This window comes from Petromyzon marinus, chromosome 59 (genome assembly GCF_048934315.1).
Source record: "Petromyzon marinus isolate PM22_M1 ecotype Great Lakes invasive population chromosome 59, UKy_Petmar_22M1.pri1.0, whole genome shotgun sequence".
Lineage (NCBI taxonomy): Eukaryota > Metazoa > Chordata > Hyperoartia > Petromyzontiformes > Petromyzontidae > Petromyzon > Petromyzon marinus.
Window position 1 is genome coordinate 6377202 of NC_133725.1, and position 24338 is coordinate 6401539.

The window sequence follows — 24338 nt, forward strand, 5'->3', positions numbered from 1 at the left end:
CAGATAGGCATCAGTGTGCGTTTGCTTTCTGTAAACGCTGTGTGTTATTTTACCGTTTAGGCCATGTCCAAGCAAAATATCTAGGAATGGGAGTGTGTTATTCACCTCCATTTCCATGGTGAACTGGATGGCTGGGTTTTGTGCATTGAGATGATTTAGAAAATCATTAAGTGTATCTTTACCATGTGGCCAGACAACCAAAGTGTCATCCACATACCTAAACCAAAAGGATGGTTTTAATGTGCTCGAGGCAAGTGCTCTTATTTCAAAGTTTTCCATGTACAAATTTGCTATAGCAGGGGATAAAGGAGAACCCATTGCTGCTCCTTCCTTTTGTTTAAAGAAATCCCCTCTCCATAAGAAGTAAGTGTTATTTAAGCAATGGCCAGCAAGTTTCGGAATATCTTTTTGTAAACCGGTATTCTTTACTAGTGTATCAAGTAATTTAAGTGATTCGTCCACTGGAACCTTAGTGAATAGAGAAATCACATCAAAGCTTACCAGAATATCATCAGGAGTAAGTTGAATATCTTTAATCACATTCACAAGATGTTCTGAATTTTTTATGAATGAAGATGTCTTACCGATGTAGGGCTGTATTTGTTTGGTTATATATTTTGCTAATTGATATGTGGCAGAGCCAATTGTACTGACTATGGGTCGTAATGGGATGCCGATTTTATGAATCTTTGGTAGCCCATAGAGTCTAGGTGGTTTTGAGGCCCTTGGCTTAATTAGGTATTGCTCATTTTTAGGGATTAATGAATTTGCAATTATTGCAGTGGTCTTACGTTCTAAAGTATTAGTTGGTTCTCGTTTAATTTTAATGTAGGTACTTTCCTCTAGTAAATTTCTAATTTTATTATCATAATCGGCTCGTGACATCAGTACAGTAGTGCGGCCTTTATCAGCTGCTAGGATTTGGATATCCTTATTTACACGCAGCTCTCTTAAGGCTTTTGCCTCGTTAGAGCTAATATTTACTTTTGGAACTTTGCTATTCTCAATTATTTTAGCAACCTCATGTCTAGTCATCTCTGCCTCATTATGTGGAAGGAGTCTAACTGCTGATTCTACCTCAGCAATTATCTCATCCACTGGAATTGTGCGTGGGGTAACGGCAAAGTTACGGCCTTTAGAAAGGATAGAGACCATGTCACCGGTTAATACAGTGTTGGTCAAGTTCAGTACAGTTTTGTTTTTACATTTTTGGTTTTCAGTAGGGATTTGTTTATTATGTAGTCTAGAAAATTTATTAATTTGGTTAGTTTTTGTTAGTTTAAACACATTATCAGCCGATTGTTGTGTTATGTTATCGATTATATTCCAATAATGCATAGATACACTATTGCTTATATCTAAGTGTAACTGCTTCAGCGATTCCGAAATGTAAGATAATTCACTCCTATTGTGCTGTATTCTCTCTATTAAGACCACTGCAATAATTGCAAATTCATTAATCCCTAAAAATGAGCAATACCTAATTAAGCCAAGGGCCTCAAAACCACCTAGACTCTATGGGCTACCAAAGATTCATAAAATCGGCATCCCATTACGACCCATAGTCAGTACAATTGGCTCTGCCACATATCAATTAGCAAAATATATAACCAAACAAATACAGCCCTACATCGGTAAGACATCTTCATTCATAAAAAATTCAGAACATCTTGTGAATGTGATTAAAGATATTCAACTTACTCCTGATGATATTCTGGTAAGCTTTGATGTGATTTCTCTATTCACTAAGGTTCCAGTGGACGAATCGCTTAAATTACTTGATACACTAGTAAAGAATACCGGTTTACAAAAAGATATTCCGAAACTTGCTGGCCATTGCTTAAATAACACTTACTTCTTATGGAGAGGGGATTTCTTTAAACAAAAGGAAGGAGCAGCAATGGGTTCTCCTTTATCCCCTGCTATAGCAAATTTGTACATGGAAAACTTTGAAATAAGAGCACTTGCCTCGAGCACATTAAAACCATCCTTTTGGTTTAGGTATGTGGATGACACTTTGGTTGTCTGGCCACATGGTAAAGATACACTTAATGATTTTCTAAATCATCTCAATGCACAAAACCCGGCCATCCAGTTCACCATGGAAATGGAGGTGAATAACACACTCCCATTCCTAGATATTTTGCTTGGACATGGCCTAAACGGTAAAATAACACACAGCGTTTACAGAAAGCAAACGCACACTGATGCCTATCTGAATGCAGAATCACATCATCATCCAGCTCAAAAATCCTCTCTTATCAAGACGCTCGTACATCGGGCGAAAACAGTATCAGATGGTGAGAGTCTAGTGAGAGAGATTAAACACGTTAAAGACGCACTACGACAGAATGGCTACAATAATGCTCAAATTAACAGAGCACTGAATGCCAAATCACGATCGCAAAGCAATACTACTGAAAGCGACCAGATTGTTAAAACAATAAAAATTCCATATATCTCAGGAGTAACTGACAAATTAGCCCGCGTTTTGCAAAAGCAAAACATTACAGTAAGATTTGGTACAGTACACAAAATTCAAAAACTAGTATCTTGCACTAAAGACGCATTACCTAAACTATCAACAGAAGGTGTATATCGGATTAATTGTTCATGTGGCAGCTGCTACATTGGGCAGACGGGACGTAACATCAGCGTAAGACTAAAAGAACATCAGAGAAATATTAAATTATCTCAAACACAACTGTCGGCAGTGGCAGAACATGCTTGTCAACAAGGACACTCAATTGATTTTGACAATGTTGCAGTGGTGTGTAAAACTAATTATTACTGGCAAAGACTAATTAGAGAATCCATTGAAATTGAGAGGAACAAGAATAACTTTAATCGCTCTGACAGCTACCGGCTTAGTGCGGCCTGGAAGCGTATTATTAAATAATACACATTACATTTTGATTTAAAGAATTACTAATCTACAACTCATTACTAATCATAACCAATGACTGATTACTAATCGATTATATAATTACATTACCCCCCCCTCCGCCTCTAATCACTGCACCTGATGAGTTAAGTGATGACGTCACTCTTCTGCTCTATATAAAACCGGGAGCAAGCGAGGGCTTTACCATTCTGGCGAATTGCCCGATGATGCTGGAAGTATTTACCAGCGAAACGTCGTACTCAAACTGTAAATGTGGATTAACTCTTCAACACACCGGTGGGCTGAAGTAGTGAATTATTTGTCTTTTGTCAACGTGACACTTTTCTTTGCTGATTGGCCGTGTCGGGTGGTGGAGGGTTACGACACATTTATAAATAAACGCGATCTAACCCAAAACCTTTATTATGAATAATATTGGTCGCGAAAGCCTACGTGTTAAACTGATCTTGACACCTATTCATATTCTTAGCTCTTTCGGGAAAAGACTTTACCGAAAGAGCTAAGAGTATGAATTACTGCAGTCACGAAAGCTTTAAATCAAAATTTAAATCAAAATCTTGACACCTGTTTTATTGCCAGAAAGGGTAAAAGCTATTCTTATTTTTTCATAAGTGAAGTTGAGTTGCACGTTCGTCTCGCTCGCGGAGAGAGTGAGGCGTCGGTAGAATGGCATCTGGGCTGTGTGAGCAGAGTCCCCCCTCTCCATTCCCTAACATCACCATCATCGTAAGTGTCACTGTCAACGTTATATGGACTTCACTATCAACATTAAAGGTAATTAACAGGATTTTTTGTTCATACAGGGTTACCGTGTGTTCTTCGGTACTGGACGTATTTCTCAAGTTTACCGAATGCATAGGGTGCGTAGTTAGGCGTCGATGGAAGTGTTAACCGCCGCTGCAGAACCTAACCCCTACTTTCCATAAGCCTTTTAGTTTTGCCAACCACGGTTTTCCTAACCACGGGGGTTTTCAGGAACCTAACTCCTACGTTCCATAAACCTTTTAGTTTTGCCAAACACTGTTTTCCTAACCACGGGGGGTTTCAGGAACTTAACCCCCTACTTTCCACGAGCCTTTGAGTCTTGCCAACCACGGGGGTTTTTCTAATGCACATGCGTGTATTTTCTCAATTTTACATACGTGTGTAATGACAGTGTGACACCTGCCGGCCTGTAAGGGTAATTACGGTTAAAGCTGCATTACGTAATAAAATATAAAATACCGAATACAATTATACCGAATAAAAATAAAATGAAAATAAAATAAAATGTTTCGCTCGGAATGACCGCTGCAAAGTATGATCTGTATTTAGATTTAGTGTGCTGATCTTAAAGGTGCATTGAAAAAATTGATACTCCGACTGATGCTCCTGTTGTTGTGGAGTGACTCATGCAGCCAGCTATGGCTCTAGATTTTGGTGTTATAATTTATTTATGTAGTTTATTGTAAAAAATTCGGTCACAGTCCCTATGATCACTGTTACATTGGATTTATGGCTTTTATTTTGGTGATTTCGAAAAGTTTTTTTGTTTTGGCCATGTTTTTGTTTATTGTAGTACGGAGTTAGACTGATGGCCTTAATCTTAGTTGTCTTGTGGTTGTTGTTGTTATTTGACTTCCATCCCACTGGGATTTTTGCACACAGCGTTGGTGTACGGTGCTATTTCAGGAATATTTTGATATTTTTTTTCCTGTATTTTCTGTTTGCACAGTCACATAATCACTTTAAGATGTTTTCTTGTTCATGTTTTTTGTTTGTTGCGGTTGCACCCGATTCAAGAGCCGAATGGCTCACAGGGCTATACCAAATAAATGAACTATGAACTAACTATGAACTATATTATGAAGGGGCGTATCTGGGGTAAAGGTCAAGGGCGGAGTCAGTCAAGAAGCTCCGGGAACCATCCCGAAGGGTTTAGAAGGTTCTAGAAAGAGGGCGTGGCCAGAGGTGGAGCTTGGCAACGCCAGGCCGATATAAGGAGCACCAAACCAGAGCTTCGGGCTGTTAGTGTGGGGTCTGGGTCCTGGTTACGTCTCTGCTGTCATCATCTCTTCGTCTTCGACCACGTGGCTGTTCTTCTGCAAGACCAGCTCTGCCTAGGTGTAGCCGCGTTACGAAATGTATCGCCCTGCGTGCTCTTAATAAATAAGAAGCCTTCTATTAGACGTGTGTCGGAAGTCGCTCACTACACGTGTATTAGAAAAGCTCCTTCACTCTGACTCTACACATCAGACAACAAAGCACGACCGAGTCTTTCACTGCAATCACCGATACAGATATATATAGAGCAGCAGCTTATTTCAACAGGCTTGACAGCAATTATGAAATTGAACATAACATGCTTGTGGACGCGATAAAGAGTGGGGTTATTAAAAGTGGTGGTGTAGTGATGGTGACAGGAGAACAGGCAGGAGTGGTTAAAGAGGGGTTGGGGTAGTGATAGGGGTTGGGGTAGTGATAGTGGTAGGGGTAGTGATAGGGGTTGGGGTAGTGATAGGGGTTGGGGTAGTGATAGGGGTTGGGGTAGTGATAGAGGTAGGGGTAGTGATAGGGGTTGGGGTAGTGATAGGGGTTGGGGTAGTGATAGGGGTAGTGGTTGGGGTAGTGATAGGGGTTGGGGTAGTGATAGGAGTGGGGTAGTGATAGGGGTTGGGCTAGTGATAGAGGTAGGGGTAGTGATAGGGGTTGGGGTAGTGATAGAGGTAGGGGTAGTGATAGGGGTTGGGGTAGTGATAGAGGTAGGGGTAGTGATAGGGGTTGGGGTAGTGATAGGGGTTGGGGTGGTGATAGGGGTAGGGGCAGTGATAGGGGTTGGGGTAGTGATAGAGGTAGGGGTAGTGATAGGGGTTGGGGTAGTGATAGGAGTAGGGGTTGGGTCGTGATAGGGGTTGGGGTAGTGATAGGGGTTGGGGTGGTGATAGGGGTAGGGGTAGTGATAGGGGTTGGGGTGGTGATAGGGGTAGGGGCAGTGATAGGGGTTGGGGTAGTGATAGAGGTAGGGGTAGTGATAGGGGTTGGGGTAGTGATAGGGGTAGGGGTTGGGTCGTGATAGGGGTTGGGGTAGTGATAGGGGTTGTGGTAGTGATAGGGGTTGGGTTGTGATAGCGGTTGGGGTCGTGATTTGGGTTGGGATAATGATAGGGGTTGGGGTAGTAATAGAGGTAGGGGTTGTGATAGGGGTTGGGGTAGTGATAGGGGTTGGGGTAGTAATAGAGGTAGGGGTAGTGATAGGGGTTGGGGTAGTGATAGAGGTAGGGGTAGTAATAGGGGTTGGGGTAGTGCTAGGGGTAGTGATAGGGGTTGGGGTAGTGATAGGGGTTGGGGTAGTGATAGGGGTTTGGGTAGTGATAGGGTTTGAGGTAGTGATAGGGTTTGAGGTAGTGATAAGGGTTGGGGTAGTGGTAGGGGTTGGGGTAGTGATAGGGGTTGGGGTGGTGATAGGTGTAGGGGTTGGGGTTGTGATACAGGTAGGGGTTGGGGTGGTGATAGGGGTAGGGGTTGGGTCGTGATAGGGGTAGGGGTAGTGATAGGGGTTGCGGTGGTGATAGGGGTTGGGGTAGTGATAGGGGTTGGGGTAGTGATAGGTATTGGGGTAGTGATAGGGGTTGGGGTGGTGATAGGGGTTGAGGTAGTGATAGGTGTTGGGGTAGTGATAGGGGTTAGGGTGGTGATAGGAGTTACGGTGGCGATAGGGGTTGGGATAGTGATAGGGGTTGGGGTAGTAATACGGGTTGGGGTAGTGATAGGTGTTGGGTCGTGATGGGGGTTGGGGTAGTGATAGAGGTTGGGGTAGTGATAGGGGTTGGGGTGGTGAAAGGGGTTAGGGTGGTGATAGGAGTTACGGTGGTGATAGGGGTTGGGATAGTGATAGGGGTTGGGGTAGTGATAGGGGTTGGGGTAGTGATAGGTGTTGGGTCGTGATGGGGGTTGGTGTAGTAATGGGGGTTTGGGGTTGGCCTGGTCCGTAGCGGGGGGGTAGGGGCAGGGAGTAGGAGCAGTAGCAGGAAGAACGATGGGCTAGGGGTGGAAAGATGGCGGTTGTTTTAAGGGAGGAACGGATGCAGCCTCAGTGTCCCTGCGTTGTTGGAGGACACGTGTGAGAACCCTGGACACCGCTCTCTTGGCCACTGATGGGGCCGCTTGATGGGGATATCGTGCGGTTGCATCCTGTAAACTTTGTAAAGGGACCTGGATCCAAACCCCTTGACCGCAAAAAAGTCGACGCAGCCAGGATGATAACGTGCGGGAGTCTGTGGTTGAGTCACGTATGTGCGAAGAAACCTGCATTTAGATTATTTTGCTGGTATACATTTCCACATAAGCTACTTTGTTGAGCTATCATCTGTGGCCAGGCCGCTTCTGAAATAAATAGCTATATATAGCTCCGTGGGCCTTACCTGGTAAAATAAACAAAAATAGTTTCGTTTGTGTTGCATTTCTTGTACTTTGCACCCATATCGTGTTTTTATATTGGTTGTTGCAACGTTCTTACTCGCCCCAATTGGACATGTGTGAAAAACAGCTTATATAGCTCATCGGACTTCTCCAGTATAAATCAATATTCTGTTTCTGTACATATGTTGAACGTCTGCCGCACCGTACGTAGCTGCCAGGGTTTACGTCCAGGCGGGTAAAACTATCTTTTTCCGAGACAGAAATCACGAAAGTGCAACCCCAACGCCCGGTAAAAAAAAAGAAAAAAATTCAAACTGTAGATCGGCACGTGAAGAAGAAAAAAAACCGAACAAGTATTTTCTGAATTCTTTTATTTAAAAGGCGAGTCACATTTGGGGCTGTAGCAAACGACACCGGCGCACGTCCCGGTCACGCTGGTGACTCTCACACGCATGCGACTGTGGAGTCCTCATGCCGAGCAGGGGTCAAATATCCACTTGTGCCACGATTGTCTTGGTCAAGGCAATTCTGGGTCTGTACTAACGGCTGGAATTGCATCACTGCATCATTGCTCTGTTACAGAACCTTCCGTTTATCACGTTTTGGCTTAACCCCGCGCTCGGCTCGGTTATGTGGTAACAGAAGAGGTCAGTGGGGAGAGGTCATGTCTGGACCGTGCTTGGCTGTGGCCACACCTGTTACAAAGCAATATTGACACTACAATCCAAACGTGTACAGATCTCTAGAGGTGGCCCGGACGGTTGGACCTAAAGCCTGGCCCATAGACAATCAGCGTGAGCAATGAGCGGTGAGCCACGGGGTCGCTTCTGAACATCGCCAGAACGGTGGTTCACTTGCAGAGCGACTGACGACACGTAGCGGACGGCCGTCATCCGTGACACTGAATCACCAGGCCTGGTCGCATACGAGCACAGCAGGTACACGCGTCAAAACACTTTAACGCAAAACGTAAGGTTTTTCCCTTTAAGATGCGACGTCTAAGCGATGACCGAGCGACTCGCGCGAAATCTGGGAATCCGTGGCTCAGTTGCCATTGCCGACGGTGGTCGTCTCGCGCGTGAGCCGGTTTGAAGGCAGACTGAGACGTCCGGCCAAGCGAGAAGGGGGCGGTGGGGGAGGGGGGGGGTGGCGAGCGGCCGACCCCAAACGTCTAAGCGCAGGGGCAGCCCTTGAAGACGAAGGAGAGGGGCTCCCCGGGTGCGGCATGCGACGAAATGCTGTTGATCACGGAGCCGTCGAAGGAGAGGACCCCCGGCTTCTTCACCACGCTCACCACACCGCCCACCTCCGGGATGACCACGCCGGCGTGCGCGGCAGCAACGCACACCATCGAGTCCTGCCGAGGGGCCACCGGTGTTCATTACAGCAGCAGGGGCGGCGGTGGCAGCGATAATAATACATATTTTTTAACCAGTATGGCCCGCGTTCGCGTGGATTTTTCTCCGGGTTCTCTGGGTTTTTCCCTCCACATTTAGGATCAACGTGCGCTCAGAGTATTTGGCTACTGCTATAAATGGCCACACGATGATAAGCCACTTCGTTGAGCGATAATTCGTGATATGCAGGTCGCTTCTGACAGAGAGCTATTAAAGCTCAATGGGCCTTAACTGATAAAAAAATAAAATTCGTGAAGTTTTAGTTCAAACAACCCGCCGTGCTTGAGAACCCGCTCCAATCGCGTGCGACTCATTCCCATATTCCATCCCAGAAATCTCAACGGTGCCGGCTTGGTGTTCCGACCCCTGAGTCACGCAGGCGCCACTCGCCACCCTTACCAATGAGTAGATGTAGCTGCCCTTGACCTTGTAGCCCTTGACAGCTTGGCACCCCGGAGGACAGAACACCCTACGAACCACAATGACACAGCGAGCGCGGGAATTAGCAACGTCACGGAGCCGTCCCACACTGGGGGCCCTGAGCAGACGTTCGAATTCAACGACGTTGTGTTTTGCCTGCACGCGAAGTGACGGCTTCGTCGGTGCATCGGTGCGTAAGTCCTCCCCCACCCCCCCTCCCCCACCCGCGTCTTGTAACTCCGGCGCTCTCTTACACTGCGGCGCTGTCCGTCAGGAATTCCTTGGCCGCGGTGGTGCAGGTGATGGCTGCAATACAAACGCGCACACACACGCTCGGGTTTAATTATGCCACTAGCCAGACTATTGGGGGCAAGTGCTTTTAGAGAGTAGCGGGCAGCACCTATGAAGGCCGGCACGGCGCACGAGGGGGTTGGGTGGCCAGCACCATGCCCGGCCGCCTTTGTCTCCCACAGTGGCGATCTTTACACAATTCATTGGAGGCTGGGTCGACTTAGGGAGGGCTCGGGCCGACTTCAGATAATCGTCACCGGCGGTGGTGGCCGCCGTGAGCAGGAATCGAACTCGGGTCGTCGGGTTCGTAGCGTGGCCTAGCGCCACCCGCTACACTACCCCAATGACACTATCATATCACACACGGGATAGGTTTTTTTCCAATCCTGGCCAGCTGACTCAAAGACTTAACAAATTCAATAATGAAATGTATCCATCCTATCTTAACTTCTCACTTTTTCGAAACCTGGCACCTGCGTTCCTCTGGTCCATGGGCTTCAGGTGCACTTACTACTGACTTATTACTTTTTATTTGACCAGGTAAGGCCCACTGAGCTATATAGGTCGTTTTCAGAACCAACCTAGCCACAAATGATAGCGCGATTAAGTGGCGTATCGTGTAGAAATTTATAGCACGCAAATTTATAGCACCCAAATACGCTAAACGTGTAATGTTGATTCTAAATATGAAGTGAAAAGCCGGAGGCCCTGGACAAAAATCCATGCGACCATGGTGAGAGAAACATGAAAACTCCAAATTTGCAGGCGACAGAGTCGAAATTGAACCCACGACCTGCTGCATACTGAACGAGAGCGTTAACATCTTGCCACCACGCCGCCTAGACACTCCACCAAGCTATGGCCATGTGTTCAGACAATCGTGCAGGGTGGCTATAATCCCCTGGGTCAATTTGCAATCTTTTTGGTGAGGATGTCGTAGGTGGCAAATTGGAGATGGGAGGCACGAACTGACCTTTAAGTCCCTTGGATCCACCTGTGGGAGGGAAAGAGAGATTCGTTCATGAGGCTATCCACATAGACAAACACAGAGACAATTTCAACCGAGAAGATGGATTCTGGCTTTGCAATCATTGGAAGGATTTGATAAACCATTTCGGGTCTTAATCGATTGTTCAAGCTTACGGTGACTTTCAGAACCGCATCCACTGTTTTCCTCTCCCCCCTCCTCTTTTCCGAACATAGATGGACTCGTCCATCTGAACAAACTGTCAAATCGCTCTCCGTGGTGCTAACGTTAAAAATAACCGCCACTTTTTTCAAATTTTTCTTGCTGTGGTTTTCACACCTGATGATGATCGCTTGTGTTGCAGTCGAAACGTCGTGATAATTTTATTGTTTTATATTTTTATATATATATTTATTATTTTATTGTTTCCCTTCTACGTGACTTTACCGAAAGAACCAAGAATACATAGGTGGTGGGGGGTTAGTAAAACACGTTACGACACAACAAGCATCGGCCAAGGTTACTGGCGTACATTATTTCTCCAATTGGTGCCCAGCTGCATTGGCGATGCTATTATTCCCGAAGAAACAATGGCAATTATCATCGCATTATTTAAAGTACGCTTTAGACTTACAAATAACGACGCTGGCAGTCGATCAAAGACGGTCACAGCTGCATCGTGCGGCGCTTTCAAATGAGCTTCTGTGGCCGTCTGGAATGAACTTCCCTTCCGATATTAGGAAGCCACTTGGGAGCTATGCGCTTTTAAATCATATAGATTGACAAACTAATTTCTTTAGTACTGCTTTTGTGTTTAGTTCGTTGTCCTTACCACACACCTCCGATTAGCACGGTTGGCTATGTACGGTGTGAAAAAGTTCAACATACATACATTCATAATAAAGGTTTTTGGGTTAGATCGCGTTTATTTATAAATGTGTCGTAACCCTCCACAGAAGATCAAAACCAGCAGCAGAATCTGAAGCTCAGGACTGGGATGAGACTGAGATTCTATATGGGATGAATCTGCAAATTCCACCTTTGAAGCGGAAAGAGCAAACCAGGCTGTGGGAATTTAAACATTAAGTGTGCCACATCAGATAAAACGATTTAAACCATTAACTGTTAACTTTGTTGTACCAGGTAAGGCCCCACTGAGCTATGTAGTTATTTTTTCAGAAACGACCTGGTCACAAATGATAGCTCAACGAAGTGGCTTATCATCATCAGGTGGACATTTATTGCAGCCAAATACTCTAAACGTGCGACGTTGATTCTAAATGTGGAGGGGAAAACCGGAGGACCAGGAGAAAAATCCACACGACCACGGTGAGAGACACACCATCAGGGCCATGATCGAACCCTCGACCTCCTGTATACCAGGTGAGGGAGTTAACATCTCACCACCACCGCAGATGATGGTGAAATTTGAGTCTCTGTAAAAAAAAAGATAAACAGGAGCCTGACTGATGCTGCATTTACCTCCGATGATCCGTGTTTTGTCCGCCATCAGCTTGGTCGTGTCTATGACCACCTGCATATTCTCTGCGAAAGAAGGAGCCACCACGTGCACAGTTAGGTCTGTAAAAAAAGTTATTTTAACTACTTTTCATAGTATATACAATGTTTTTCGTCTCTTTAACTGCGATTCTTAAATGTTATTGTTAGTGTTTAATGTTAGGTTAGTAACACTTAGTCTGTGCTGTTCTCCAGTTGCCTGGGTTAAAAGTGGGCGAGGTTTTGCACAATCCTAGTGAGTTGGCTCAACAACTGAATAAACTAATCTAACATAGAGACTCATAGAGATACTAGAGACTCATAGAGATACTAGAGACTCATAGAGATGCATAGATACTCATAGAGATATGTAGAGACTCATAGAGATACTACAGACTCATAGAGATGCATAGAGACTCATAGAGATACATAGAGACTCATAGAGATGCATAGACTCATAGAGATACATATAAACTCATAAGGATACGTAGAGACGCATACATATGCATAGAGACTCATAGAGATACATAGAGACTCATCGAGATGCATAGAGACTCATAGAGATACATATAAACTCATAGGGATACATAGAGACGCATAGAGACTGGGTGAAAAGTGGGCTATGTTTTTCCCACAAATCAGCAATGTGCCACTTAAAGCCCACAGTAGGGCTGACGAATATGGTATGGAGGGGTCGTGGGGCGTGCGCGTGACTGGCTCCACAATTTGTGCGTATACATCACACGGGATGGGAGACGGGAAGTGCCGCTTACCAGCCTTGACGACTGCGGGAAGAAAGAGAGCACAAAAAAAAACGTTCATTAGAAAGCCATTGACTGACTGACTGCCTTGCCCTCCATAGGGGGGCCCCGGGCAAATCTCACCATGTGGGTCCCACCCCCACCTCCGCCGACGCCTTCAAACTAAACCGGGGAGTATCGCGTCTAGATGTGTTGTCGTTCACCCACCACCACCACCACCACCCAGGCGCAGCCAATTAGCAAGTTTTGTCACGTGTAAACATAACGTGGTGCCAATTAGTGACTATTGCTCCGACCCGCCGGGCGTCGTTTGCTCCAATAGGCGTGATTTGTGTTTTCGCATTATTTGTCGGAGGGGGGGGGAAGCTTTTGTTTTCTCTCTGTCGTATTCTTCCAAATTGTGCTCCTGTCATCCTGACGTTCCTGCGGTGTCGGAGGAACGTCAGGAGGTCTATCTTTTGATCAGCGAGCCAAGTGTGCAACGTGATTTTTTGTTTCCTTTACAACGAATAATGCATCTGGTGTCCCGATGCACTCGCTGTAATAACAAAGGTGCGTCCCTGCAATGTCTCGCTGATGCTACTGCTGACGGAAAGGCTTTAAGTAGAGGGAGCTCTCGAGACCCCCCCACCCCTTTAGAGGGCATTTTGGCCTACTCTTCCATGCTGGCCAGATATCGTGGAATAGGTAGAAGGAAGTCCCCAAACTTTGCCCAAACGCGCACGACTTGTGCTGACCAATTAGCTTGGGTTTGTTCCATTGCCACACCGGGGACTGAATTGGTGACTTGTGGATTGTAAGTCCAGCGTGCTAACCAATCACGCCAGCGTGCCATCGACACACATTACGCCTCGTGCCTAATTCGTGACCAGATATTGCCCAACGTCCCGAGTGAAACTTCGGTATAAAGGGTACTGGCTGAAAACCTTAACATTGATATGTTCTATCCGACCAGTCCAATGATTATTGTGTGCGCACTCCCCGGTAAATGTCACTAAACATCACCGCCATACTCACCACACTACTCTGATGGTAGCAAGGTCGAGGGCGACAAATGTAACTGTGTATTTCTATAAGCCGGTCACCTAATCTTTTCCTTAATAACATGGCTATAGTCCGCTGCTCAAGCCAAGTCACTGACCTAACCTGGAGGTCACAATTATCAATGGCCCACCAGTCAAAACTCCCCCGGGCTGCCCTCCTGCAAAAATACTAGGTTTACGTGAAAAGAGATAACTCACTTGCAGGCAGGTAGAGGGCCTTGTTGACCATCTGGCCTTGCAGGTGGAAGAGCAGCGAGTAATCTGAGAGCTGGTAGTAGTATCCTCCACGGGACACGAGCGTCTGGAGTTGCTGGACGTCGCTGGACTTCACGCCCACCGCAAACAGGCTCACCACGTGCTTCTGCAGCAGCTCCGCGATGGGGGCAACGGAGTCGCTGGAAGGCCCGCTCGTTATCAGCACCACGCTCTGATGGAATAAACGAGCACCCGGGGTTCCAAAGTTATTCCTGGGGACGATGAATGCGTCTTGCCGTGTGTGCTAACGGTAGAAAAATATCATGGCCGCCTTTTACCGCTGGCACATGTGAGCTGAGCGGTTGTTTTCGACAGGCTATCTGTCATGCCGAGCCAGAACCGAGCCCTGATACGATGGCCAAAGGAGATATGTGAATCTGGCTCAGGGCTAAGACGGGTCAGGTGTGGCGCTAATGACGCGTTCATTGCTTGCGACGTCAGTAGCAAGGTTCGGCTGCTGCACCAAAAAACGACCTGGGGCCTCCTGAGCCACAGCTGGTTGACTTGGCATGGCTCCACTAGGGGTCGGTTGTACAGTGGAAAATAAACATTCAAGGCTGAGTCTGTCAGGTTCCCAGACTTCGCAGTCACAACCTCACTCTCTTCAAGCCTCACCTCTTCCCCCAATGCCCATTCTCTACCCTCCCCTCGCCCTGCCCCTTCTTATCCTGTATATATAATTACATAGCACCTTATTCAGAGGAGCTTTACAGCATGTACGTAAGATGATAGTGATTGGGGTTGTCATTAAAACGGGCCGTGCAGTTATGGTGACAGGAGAACAGGCAGGAGTGGTTAAGGAGGGGTTGGGGTAAGGGTACTGATAGGGGTTGGGGTAGGCCTGGTGATAGCTGGGGGGGGGGGGGGGGTGGAGGCAGCGAGTAGTAGTAGTAGGATGGGCTAGGGGAGAAAAGTTTGGTCCCCCCTCCCTGATACGTGGCTGGGGTGGTTTGGGTAGTGGTGGGGATTGTGGAAGGGGGGGAGGGGGTGCAGTAGCAGGGAGTGGTGGGTGGGGATAGTAGGGCAGCGGTAGGTGGAGTGAGTAGGAGTTAGGGCACCTGGGATCAGTGGGGGTAGTGGTGGGGGGGAGTCAGTGGGGGATTTGGTGGGGGGTGACAGTCAGGGTAGAGCGGCTTCATGAAAACGACGAGAATCCCTCTTAAAGCAGCAATACAATAACGGATTCTCACATTAACAACGCAAGTATTGAATTACATGTCTAGGAATTGATCGTTTACAAATTTTGTACATTACCGCTGTACCGTCAATTACGACGTTAAATTCCAGCTCGAGGAGTGAAGAAAATGTACAAACGAAACAGAATGCAAACCGAGGGTAAGAAGCAGAAGCGTTATCCTGAATCGTGACGAAGTGGTAAATCATGAGAAGTCTACAATGTTGAGTCACCACAAGCAACTGCATCACAGTGCATGAGCACCACTCACCTTGGTGGCATCTTCAGGCTCCTTGGCCAGCAGGTCGGTGATGGCGTAGGTGAGGGCCTTGCCAGTGTTTGTGGCGCCACCCGTGGGCACGAGGACACTGCCCAGCTTGGCCTCCAGGTCCTTGGGCGAGTTGATCTCTGCCGGACCCACCAGCTTCTGGTAGTCGGCTCCGTAGCTCACGACGGACAGACGCACGCTGTCGGGTGCCAGGTTCAGGCGATTGGCCATGCCCACGATGAATTTCTTCACCACCTTGAGCTCATCGGCCTTGATGGTGCTCGATGTGTCCACCACAAACGTCACACTTGCTTTCCTCTCTGCAGACAAACGTACAGATTAAAGGATTTGTCTTTATGCAATCCCGCAACATGCAATTCCGTAGCTCACCTGTGATTAATCACACCTATAATTGTGCACTCTGCTAATAGCTACGGGTAGCTCGGTGCGTTTTATTATATTAAGTGAATGCCAACGGCGATCAGGGATTGGATCCCGAGCCTCACGTGCACAGTAGAGTACGGCGCACACCCCCAATTGAGAATTGGGTGGACTCCATGCTGAGGAATTGAGCTGCGGTGTTGTGACGTGGAGGGAATTTCTGATCATTATTGCAGATATCCAATTTCCCTGCAGACGAATACTTTGAAATTAAGTTCAGCTATTCCCCAAACCCCTGGCGATCAGCTGTTGTGGATTCGCCCACATTTCCGGAGGACTGAACACAATGCGGAGTATCTACTCATCGTATCCGAACTTTATTATTTTTCATGTTGCTGTTATTGTTATCTCTTTACCTGACCTGTCCCCATCGTTAGGATTTGTGACAGGAGGAGAGGGACAGGGCGGACCGCCTACACATCTCAGCCACGTTTGTGCAAGAGATACACCACTATGTATCCCTCTCAAACCCTTTCTAACTTTTGCAGCCCGAAAAGCTTCCACCTCCTTGAGCCCAGCCCAGCTCTTTACGATAAGTCGCCCAGCTTGTCCTCTGACCGTCCGTTCATACCCTCTGCCAATTCAGAATTTGTGTTTGCCAGTCCATATTTTGTTATGCTGTTCTTGTTACTATTGTACGTGAGAGCTCATGCTCACCCATTTTCCCTGTGATTTATAAAGCGACTGGATTCGCTTGTGCAGTGTGCTGTGTACAGTATGCGCAAAAGTCAACGAACACATGGCATCTCAAAAGCCTGTACAGGAAGTCCTTGCTTAAGGCGTGATCACAACGAGTTTATGCTGTAACTTGGTTTTCCATAAGGGAACAGTTTCCGCACACCGTAGAAATATGATTTCTCAATGATAATAATCTCTCTAAGACAAGGGACAGTGCCTTCATCTCATTTGGAGAGCCCCAAAACTCGATTCGTTTGCATAGCTAATAAGCTTCCTTCAAACAAGGCTTTTAGGGTGCAGCTGTGAGGTCCAGGCCAGTAGTGTGACTGTTTTTGCTGGCCCAACGTACTCGGCAGGTAGAGGCTGTTCCCAGTGAGGGAGCTGCTCTTGGTGACCAGGTCCTGGAAGCTGGACCAGGTGAACACCTGTGAGCTGGAGGTGGCGATGCTGGACAGCACACTGGAGTCCTTGTAGCCGGCTCCGAACGCGGACACGAGCACGCCCATACCACGCAGCAGGGATGCTCCCGCGGTCACATCGTCAGCGGGCTTGCCACCCAGAATTGTGTAAACGATCTGAGGGTATAAGAGGGCAGTGCCAGAAGATCGAACTGCATTCATATCTCAGCTGAGATACAAACAATCCAGTAGTAAACCAGCCAGAGCTAATGGAACCCAGAAGAAATTCTGATCGAATTAATCGAAAGGATACATACAGAGATTGGCCTTTTTAAGGCCAAAGCCTATACTCGTATAAAATGCATTCACATCAAAGAGCAATGAACAGTAGTTTCCTATAAGTCATGATTCTCATGGCTGCAGATGTTATTCAAGTAGTGTACTTCATCAGGTAGAGCTGTATAGCTTTGTCTCCTCTCATAGGAAGAACCATCGTACCGTGGTAGAGCCCAGTTGACTGCGCGAGCCCTTGTCAGGCTTGAGGACGCTGTTGGCCACCAGCTGCAGAGCCGCTCCCAGATTGCGCGGTCCCCCAGCCGGCGCCAGTTTTCCCACCGCGGCCAGGAGCTCGGCCTTTCCAGGGAACGAGTGGAATGAGATATCCGCTCTGGGTGTGCCCCCCACGGTCACCAGTGCCACGCGAGTCGCGTCCGGCCCCACGTCCAGCCCCGCAATTATCTGGGAGACGATCGTCCGCACTAGCGCGAAGTTGGCGTCCGACACTTCGGATGAGCCGTCCACCACGAACACCACGTCTGCGTCACGGTTGCCTGGCCGACGGCCACACACAGACACAGCCACCATCACGGCCCTGCCAAGCCAACGACATTCTGCAACAGCAGCAAAAGGAACGTGACATTGAGCAGGGAAAACTGAACACTTCTTCGCCGATGGCAGGCATGGAGTGCAAACGATCCAGGACGTGTCTCACCTGGCACCACCTTGTACTGGGACTCGGTTGCCACCACAATAGCTGTGAATGAGAGCGAGTGTGAATACGATGACATGGTCATGGATATGTGACCACTCAGCAAACTGCCTGAGGATTTCCAAAAAGGATCATGTGGTGCAGAGATAATAACAAACACTTACTGGTCGTGGCCTTTTGGACTGAAACGCAAAAGTAGAGACAACTGTTACTTACAACTCATACTTAAAAGCAACTCTTCCTGTCATGGCCCATTATGGAGTCCCTGCAGGAGGACTTCACATCCAGAATTACTCGACAATATTCGCGATCACTTAAAGGTGTTAAAGTATTTTAGAAAAAGGACTGCATGAGGACGCATTATGTTGATAGGATCCTGTTCTAGGTAGTACAGGTAATAAAAACCAAGTAAATTTTCGAGTTAAATCACTTGAGGTGAACTATTTCAGTTGCTGAGAAACTGCTCATAGTTTATGGTGGTGAAGGCAAATGGCGACTGTACTTAGCTCGGTGTTGCAGACTCACTTGCAGGCAGGTAGAGGACCTTGTTGGCCATCTGGCCTTGCAGGCGGAAGAGCAGCGAGTAGTCTGAGAGCTGGTAGTAGTATCCTCCACGGGACACGAGCGTCTGGAGCTGCTGGACGTTGCTGGACTTCACGCCCACCGCAAACAGGCTCACCACGTGCTTCTGCAGCAGCTCCGCGATGGGGGCAACGGAGTCGCTGGAAGGCCCACTCGTTATCAGCACCACGCTCTGATGGAATAAACGATCACCCGGGGTTCCAAAGTTATTCCTGGGGACGATGAATGCGTCTTGCCGTGTGTGCTAACGGTAGAAAAATATCATGGCCGCCTTTTACCGCCGGCACATGTGAGCTGAGCGGTTGTTTTCGACAGGCTATTTGTCATGCCGAGCCAGAACCGAACCCTGATACGTTGGCCAAATGAGATATGTGAATCTGTCTCAGGGCTAAGATGGGCCAGGTGTGGGGCTAATGGCACGTTCATTGTGTGCGACATTAGTAGCAAGGTTCAGCTTCTGCACCAAAAAAATACCTGGGGCCTCCTGAGCAACAGCTGGTTGACTTGGCATGGCTCCAGTAGGGGTCAGTTGTACAGTGGAAAAGAAACATTCAAGGCCGAGTCTGTCAGGTTCCCAGACTTCGTAGTCACAACCCCACTCTCTTAAAGGCTCACCTCTTTTCTAATGCCCATTCTCGTGCCTCACGTAGCCCTCAACTCCTTCTTGTCTCTCCTCTACCCTTTTGTGACTCCCAAATACTCTCTATCATGGTCACTCATTCCTCAATCCTTGCACGCCCCTGTCATCTATATCATTATATTCTGTCACTGTGTTTCAAACTGTCAAGTGCCTTGAGTGAATGTGCTGTGTATATATAAAATTAGATTAGGATTGTGTAGGCATATAACGATTTATTTACGTCACCATTAAAGTAGACTAGATGGCTTGTGACTGCATCTGTGGCTCTAAATGTACACTACCTCTTGCTTGTATTTATTTAATTCAACGGGGAAATTCAACCTCTGTAGACCCCGGCCCTTCCTCTTTATGCCCCGCCTCCTTATTCCTCAGGCTCCACCCCTTCCGGATGTGGCCCCATTGGGTCTTTCCTCTTTATAATCTGCCCCTTCTTATTTAGGCTCATGGAGTAATGCAAATATACAAACGGGGCAGAAACCACTCCTCCCCCATAAAAACCAGAAGCGTTATCCAGAATCACGACGAAGTGGTAAAATCATCAGAAGTCTACAATGTTGAGTCACCGCAAGCAACTGCATCACAGTGCATGAGCGCCACTTACCTTGGTGGCATCTTCAGGCTCCTTAGCCAGCAGGTCGGTGATGGTGTAGGTGAGGGCCTTGCCAGTGTTTGTGGCGCCACCTGTGGGCACGAGGACACTGCCCAGCTTGGCCTCCAGGTCCTTGGGCGAGTTGATCTCTGCTGGACCCACCAGCTTCTGGTAGTCGGCTCCGTAGCTCACGACGGACAGACGCACGCTGTCGGGTGCCAGGTTCAGGCGATTGGCCATGCCCACGATGAATGTCTTCACCACCTTGAGCTCATCGGCCGTGATGGTGCTCGATGTGTCCACCACAAACGTCACACTTGCTTTCCTCTCTGCAGACAAACGTACAGATTTAAGGATGTGTCTTTATGCAATTCCGCAACATGTAATTCCGTAGACATTTCTGCCATGTTGGTGCAAGAGATGCACTGCTCTTCATCCCTCTCAATCCTTTTATTTTGCTGCTCGTAGAGCTTCCACCTCCTTCAGCCCAGCCCACCAAGCTCTTAATGATAAGTCACCCAGCTTGTCCTCTACCTGTCCGTTCGTGCCCTTTGCCAATTCAGCATTTGTGCTTGCCAGTCCACGTTGTTTTATGCTCTCACATCGCTGTAGATGTCATGTTACTATTGCTGGTGAAAGCTTATGCTCACATATTTGACCCGTGATTTTTTAATTGATCGGAATTGATGTATGCTGTATACGATAACCACAAAAATAATAGAAAATATGGCATCTCAAAACGCCTTATTGCTACAACTTGGTTCTTCCATAAGGTATCACTTTCCACGCAACACAGAAATATTATGGCTCAACAATAACAATATCTGTAGGACAAATTACAGTTCGTATTTCTAATAAGCTTCCTTCAAACAAGGCTTTTAGGGTGCAGCTGTGAGATCCAGGCCAGTAGGGTGAATGTTTGGCTGGCCCAACGTACTCGGCAGGTAGAGGCTGTTCCCCGTGAGGGAGCTGCTCTTGGTGACCAGGTCTTGGAAGCTGGACCAGGTGAACACCTGTGAGCTGGAGGTGGCGATGCTGGACAGCACACTGGAGTCCTGGTAGCCGGCTCCGAACGCGGACACGAGCACGCCCATACCACGCAGCAGGGATGCTCCCGCGGTCACATCGTCAGCGGGCTTGCCACCCAGAATTGTGTAAACGATCTGAGGGTATAAGAGGGCAGTGCCGGGAGATCGAACCGCATTCATATCTCAGCTGAGATACAAACAATCCAGTAGTAAACAGACAGAGCTGATTAGAACCCAGAAAAACAGTTGGTCAAAATTGTCGAAAGAAAACAGAGATTGGCAATTTTTAGGCCCAAGCTTATCTTCGTGTAAAATACATTCAAATTAAAGAGCAATAGATGTATGTGTAGCTTCTCTCACACCGTAAGTAGCCAACCGCGCTAATCCGAGGTTGCGAACAGTAGTTGCCTGTAGGTCATGATTCTCATGGCTGCAGATATGATTCGAGTAGTGTACTTCATCAGGTAGAGCTGCGTAGCTTTGTCCCCTCCACACAGGAAAAATGACCGTACCGTGGTAGAGCCCAATTGACTGCGCGAGCCCTTGTCAGGCTTGAGGACGCTGTTGGCCACCAGCTGCAGAGCCGCTCCCAGATTGCGCGGTCCCCCAGCCGGCGCCAGTTTTCCCACCGCGGCCAGGAGCTCGGCCTTTCCAGGGAACGAGTTGAATGAGATATCCGCTCTGGGCGTGCCCCCCACGGTCACCAGTGCGACGCGAGTTGAGTCCGGCCCCACGTCCAGCCCCGCAATTATCTGGGAGACGATCGTCCGCACTAGCGCGAAGTTGGCGTCCGACACTTCGGATGAGCCGTCTACCACGAACACCACGTCTGCGTCACGGTTGCCTGGTCGACGGCCACACACAGACACAGCCACCATCACGGCCCTGCCAAGCCAACGACATTCTGCAACAGCAGCAGAGTAACACGACAATGGGCATGGACAACTTAAAACGTCTTCACCGACGGCACGCACTGGAGGGAGCATCTCACCTGGTACCAACTTGTACTGGAACTCGTTTGTCACCACCGTAGCTGTGAATTAGAATAGAGGGTTACACGATTTTACGGCATGAACATGGAGCATGCACAGCACAACGTGACAAAGCTTCAATGTTCGGAGTTTACGGTGTTTGACGAACAGTGAAGATAATGAAACAGCACTTACTTGTGACGGCCTGTTGAACTGAAACACACGCAAAACACTCCATTAGGACCCAGAGTAAATATGCATTTTTGTAAAATAATACAATAGAGAAACCAGGTTTCCGTAATACCTCCTTCGCCAGATTGATGAACATTCCATGACGTATAATTAGAAACGGACATGCCTAGCTCATTTATGGTTTCAATATGTATGTGCGTTGAACTTCTTCCACACCGTACGTAGCTAACCTTGCTAATCCGAGCTGTGTCAGAAGGACAAACTAACCACTAAAAAGCCAGTTCTAAAGAAATTCTCGTTTTCAATCTAGATTTTTAAGCGCATAGCTCCAGTGACAGAAGTGCACCTGAAAGCACGCGATGTAGTGACCGCCTTTGTGTTTTTGGTTAGCCAAAAGCCACCGCTAGGATAATCGGACTTCCCGTGATGATTTATGGTCCTCGACGAGATCAACAAGGCATTGTGGTTAATTTGTGGCGAACACTTCGTGTGAATGAGTGCGACGTCATCACGTTTTCGTTCAGCAAATGGATACGATCAACATGATCAAACATAACTGGACGAACCGTGCTACTGACAAACTTACATGATGTAAGTGTTAACTAGTATTTATTAGAATTATATGAGATACGTAGATCGTTTCCCCCAATAAGGGATTGCTTGCAATTTGGTGGCAACTGATTGTGAAGTTTCAGCAACTCTACATTTTCTGTGTGCTATGTGAGTATGTTTGCCACCTGAGGTACACAAAAATGGACATATCATAGAAAGAAGAATACCTCACATCACTGGCAGAGGGGAGCGCTACATATACTAGCATTGCTTTGAGTGGTGTAACCTATACACAACTGATATCAAATTGGGACGTTTCGTGTCCCTGAAAAAGAGCAAAACCAGGACAGGTGGCGGACTCTCTCTATATATCTGTGAGTGTGTGCGATGGATGAAGAAGAGTTACTATCATGCGCTAAGAAGTGAATCCTATTGGTAGTAGTTCATTGGATAGTGGGGTAGATACGCAGGGCACACTCACTGGCAGGCAGGTAGAGGGCCTTGATGATGATCTGGCTATGGATCATTGAGAGCAGCGAGTAGTCCGAGAGCTGGTAGTAGTATCCTCCGCGGGAGACGAGCGTCTGGAGCTGCTTGACGTCGCTGGACTTCACGCCCACTGCAAACAGGCTCACCACGTGCTTCTGCAGCAGCTCCGGGATGGGGGCCACGGAGTCACTCGAAGGTCCGCTCGTTATCAGCACCACGCTCTGATGGAATAAAACGAGCATCCGTTGCCTGCACTCTTTCTGGGATGACGACTAAGTTCTGCCACGTACAGTGCCGAATGTTAAATACCGTAGCAATAGGGGCTGAGTTTGTCAGGAGCTTACTGCACCTGATAGATGAACCTCACAATGCCAAGCGTTACTCACCTTGCTAACATCTGCAGGCTCCTTGGCCAGCAGGTCAGTGATGGTGTAGGTGAGGGCCTTGCCGGTGTTTGTGGCTCCGCCCGTGGGCACGAGGACACTGCCCAGCTTGGCCTCCAGGTCCTTGGGCGAGTTGATCTCTGCCGGACCCACCAGCTTCTGGTAGTTGGCTCCGTAGCTCACGACGGACAGACGCACGCTGTCGGGTGCCAGGTTCAGATGATGGGCTATGCCCACGATGAATGTCTTCACCACCTTGAGCTCATCGGCTGTGATGGTCGATGTGTCCACCACAAACACCACACTCGCCTTTTCCTCTGCACGCACACACATTTTCACATTTGTAACTTACAATTTGGGGCATCATGATCGGCAGACTTCTCACACAGCCTCATGTATGAATATAATAAATGATGCCCGTAGGGTGGAGTTACGTTTTGGTGTTTTCTTATTTACAGACATAGAGAACCCAATAAATAAGTAACTCTTTGTACATACTTACCTGTGGTACAAAAGAAAAGGGCACCCCCCCTACCCCAATGATTTATTTTTGTAGCAATAGTATCATTTGGACCTGTCTATGTAGCAGGCACGTATGCATGTTGAACTTATTTCGCACTGTACGTAGCCAACCGTGCTAATCCGAGGTGCGGGCACAGATCATCGACAGCTCACTCCGACATCCTCAGCTTTCTGCTCCAGTCCCTCCTCCGGTCACCGATCGCATTCCCTCCCCCTCACCTCATCCCCGTCACCTTAATCCCTGCCACCAATCCTACACATCGTCACATCTCGGTCCACATGTCCCCATCTCCCGCCACCAATCACAGATCGATTCTGGCCAATAGGTTGCTGGTGGGGCCGGTGTGAGTACCGTACTTGTAACTTAGTAACCACACCAGGTAGAGAAGTTCCGGGAGACGTGGGACTACCTCGCCACACGTGACCTTCAGTCTGATTGCAGCTTTGGTGAACCCATTTATGCTGCTTGCTAGGGGATAGCAGCGGGATTTAAGAGAATTGTGGGCCTG

The 24338-nt window shown here is 47.7% G+C and overlaps 1 protein-coding gene across 1 annotated transcript in view; it reads right to left on the bottom strand.

Annotated features, from left to right (window-relative positions):
• Nucleotides 1–7657: 7657 nt before the first annotated feature.
• The window catches only part of LOC116955380 (collagen alpha-3(VI) chain-like), a 45335-nt gene continuing 28654 nt past the window's right edge, over nucleotides 7658–24338 (bottom strand). The window contains exons 19-38 of the mRNA XM_032976411.2: nucleotides 23311–23624; nucleotides 22917–23145; nucleotides 21887–21904; nucleotides 21712–21753; nucleotides 21233–21564; nucleotides 20630–20855; nucleotides 19705–20021; nucleotides 18407–18635; nucleotides 18046–18063; nucleotides 17885–17926; nucleotides 17392–17723; nucleotides 16845–17070; nucleotides 15380–15696; nucleotides 13878–14106; nucleotides 12649–12660; nucleotides 11861–11923; nucleotides 10385–10405; nucleotides 9375–9426; nucleotides 9100–9169; nucleotides 7658–8660 (exon numbers count right to left, since the gene is read on the bottom strand). Of these exons, the coding sequence (XP_032832302.2) occupies nucleotides 8475–8660; nucleotides 9100–9169; nucleotides 9375–9426; nucleotides 10385–10405; nucleotides 11861–11923; nucleotides 12649–12660; nucleotides 13878–14106; nucleotides 15380–15696; nucleotides 16845–17070; nucleotides 17392–17723; nucleotides 17885–17926; nucleotides 18046–18063; nucleotides 18407–18635; nucleotides 19705–20021; nucleotides 20630–20855; nucleotides 21233–21564; nucleotides 21712–21753; nucleotides 21887–21904; nucleotides 22917–23145; nucleotides 23311–23624 (3275 nt within the window). The 3' untranslated portion in view covers nucleotides 7658–8474. The remainder of the gene's footprint in view (nucleotides 8661–9099; nucleotides 9170–9374; nucleotides 9427–10384; nucleotides 10406–11860; nucleotides 11924–12648; nucleotides 12661–13877; nucleotides 14107–15379; nucleotides 15697–16844; nucleotides 17071–17391; nucleotides 17724–17884; nucleotides 17927–18045; nucleotides 18064–18406; nucleotides 18636–19704; nucleotides 20022–20629; nucleotides 20856–21232; nucleotides 21565–21711; nucleotides 21754–21886; nucleotides 21905–22916; nucleotides 23146–23310; nucleotides 23625–24338) is intronic.